This window comes from Propithecus coquereli, unplaced genomic scaffold, assembly GCF_000956105.1.
Source record: "Propithecus coquereli isolate 6110/MARCELLA unplaced genomic scaffold, Pcoq_1.0 Scaffold308, whole genome shotgun sequence".
Lineage (NCBI taxonomy): Eukaryota > Metazoa > Chordata > Mammalia > Primates > Indriidae > Propithecus > Propithecus coquereli.
The window spans coordinates 928,102-929,377 of NW_012148708.1; the positions used below are offsets into that span (position 1 = coordinate 928,102).

Genomic DNA, 1,276 nt, shown 5'->3' on the forward strand with positions numbered 1-1,276 from the left:
TAAAAAAGTTTAAGTCACACTCTATATAGCAGTTAAAAAGGAATGAGGTTTGGCTAGATATACTAATATATGGAATAATGCCAACAATGTATTTGTAAGTGACAAAAGCAAACTGCAAATTTAAATGCATTGGTAGAGTGGAAAGAATACAGCCTCTAGAATCACACAGACACTCCTCTGCCATTTACTAGGTATATAACCTTGAATAAGTTATAGTTAGACCTGTCTAGGCTTTAAGAGAGTTTATATATGTCTGCGTCTTCTGTGTCTACCTATGTTAGTAAGTAACACCAAAATACTGACAAAGGTTGGTTTCTTCTGTGGAGTGGAAACCTGAGAACAAGAGTTATGTCTGGATGAAAAACGGAGAATTTATACTTTACATAATATATCTTATTAAGGAAAAGCATTTTTGAGACAATAAACCACCAAATTCTTAGTTTAAAAACTGCTAGTTTGTTTTACCATGATTATATTAGCAGAGGTTTGAAAGGTAAGCTTACCTTGAAGGGTTCCAAGAAATACAACTACAGCTCAGCTTACATGAGATCTCATGCTGCAGAGACCACTGGCTGAGATTCATAACATCTGGCGCCTCATATATTCTTACTATACCATCTGCTGAACAGGTTGCTAACATAAGACCCATATGCTTGGGAGCAAATTTCACATCGGTAACAGACGTTCTACTATCCACTAGAGTTGTCCTTTTAACCTGAAAAAAAAAAGTTAATTTAAATTATATACAAAAAGAAAGCACTGGTAGAGTGGAAAGAATACAGGCTCTAGAATCATACAGACACTCCTCTGCCATTTACTAGGTATATAACCTCGAATAAGTTCTAATAAGACCTATCTAGGCCTTAATTTCCTACAAAGCACATAACAAAATATTGCATATATAGTTAGCAATCACTAACAAATTAGTGAGCTACAATTAATTATTCCCCTTAAGGCAAAAGAACATCTGCCTTAGAAAGTCTAACTTTATACAGGTAAACTCTCTTAAGCAGACTGGTCACAAAAACCCAGAAAATGTTAGAATTTTCATATAGGTGGTTTTGTAATGCCAAGCATGCTACAAGCAATAAATTAAATGAATTAAGATACTTCAATAGTAAATGGAAGGCATGCAATTTCTTCTCTCAAGCATAAATGTCACCTAATCCTACTTGGACCACTACCATCCACTTTCTATCTTTTTTTTTTGAGACAGACTCTTGCTTTGTCACCTGGGCTAGAATGCTGTGGCGTCAGCCTAGCTGACAGCAACCTC

The 1,276-nt window shown here is 35.3% G+C and overlaps 1 protein-coding gene across 1 annotated transcript in view; it reads right to left on the reverse strand.

Annotated features, from left to right (window-relative positions):
• Nucleotides 1-1,276, reverse strand: part of SEH1L (SEH1-like (S. cerevisiae)) — a 50,250-nt gene that overhangs the window by 31,132 nt on the left and 17,842 nt on the right. Inside the window, exon 3 of the mRNA XM_012649964.1 lies at nucleotides 504-715. Within this exon, the coding sequence (XP_012505418.1) occupies nucleotides 504-715 (212 nt within the window). The remainder of the gene's footprint in view (nucleotides 1-503; nucleotides 716-1,276) is intronic.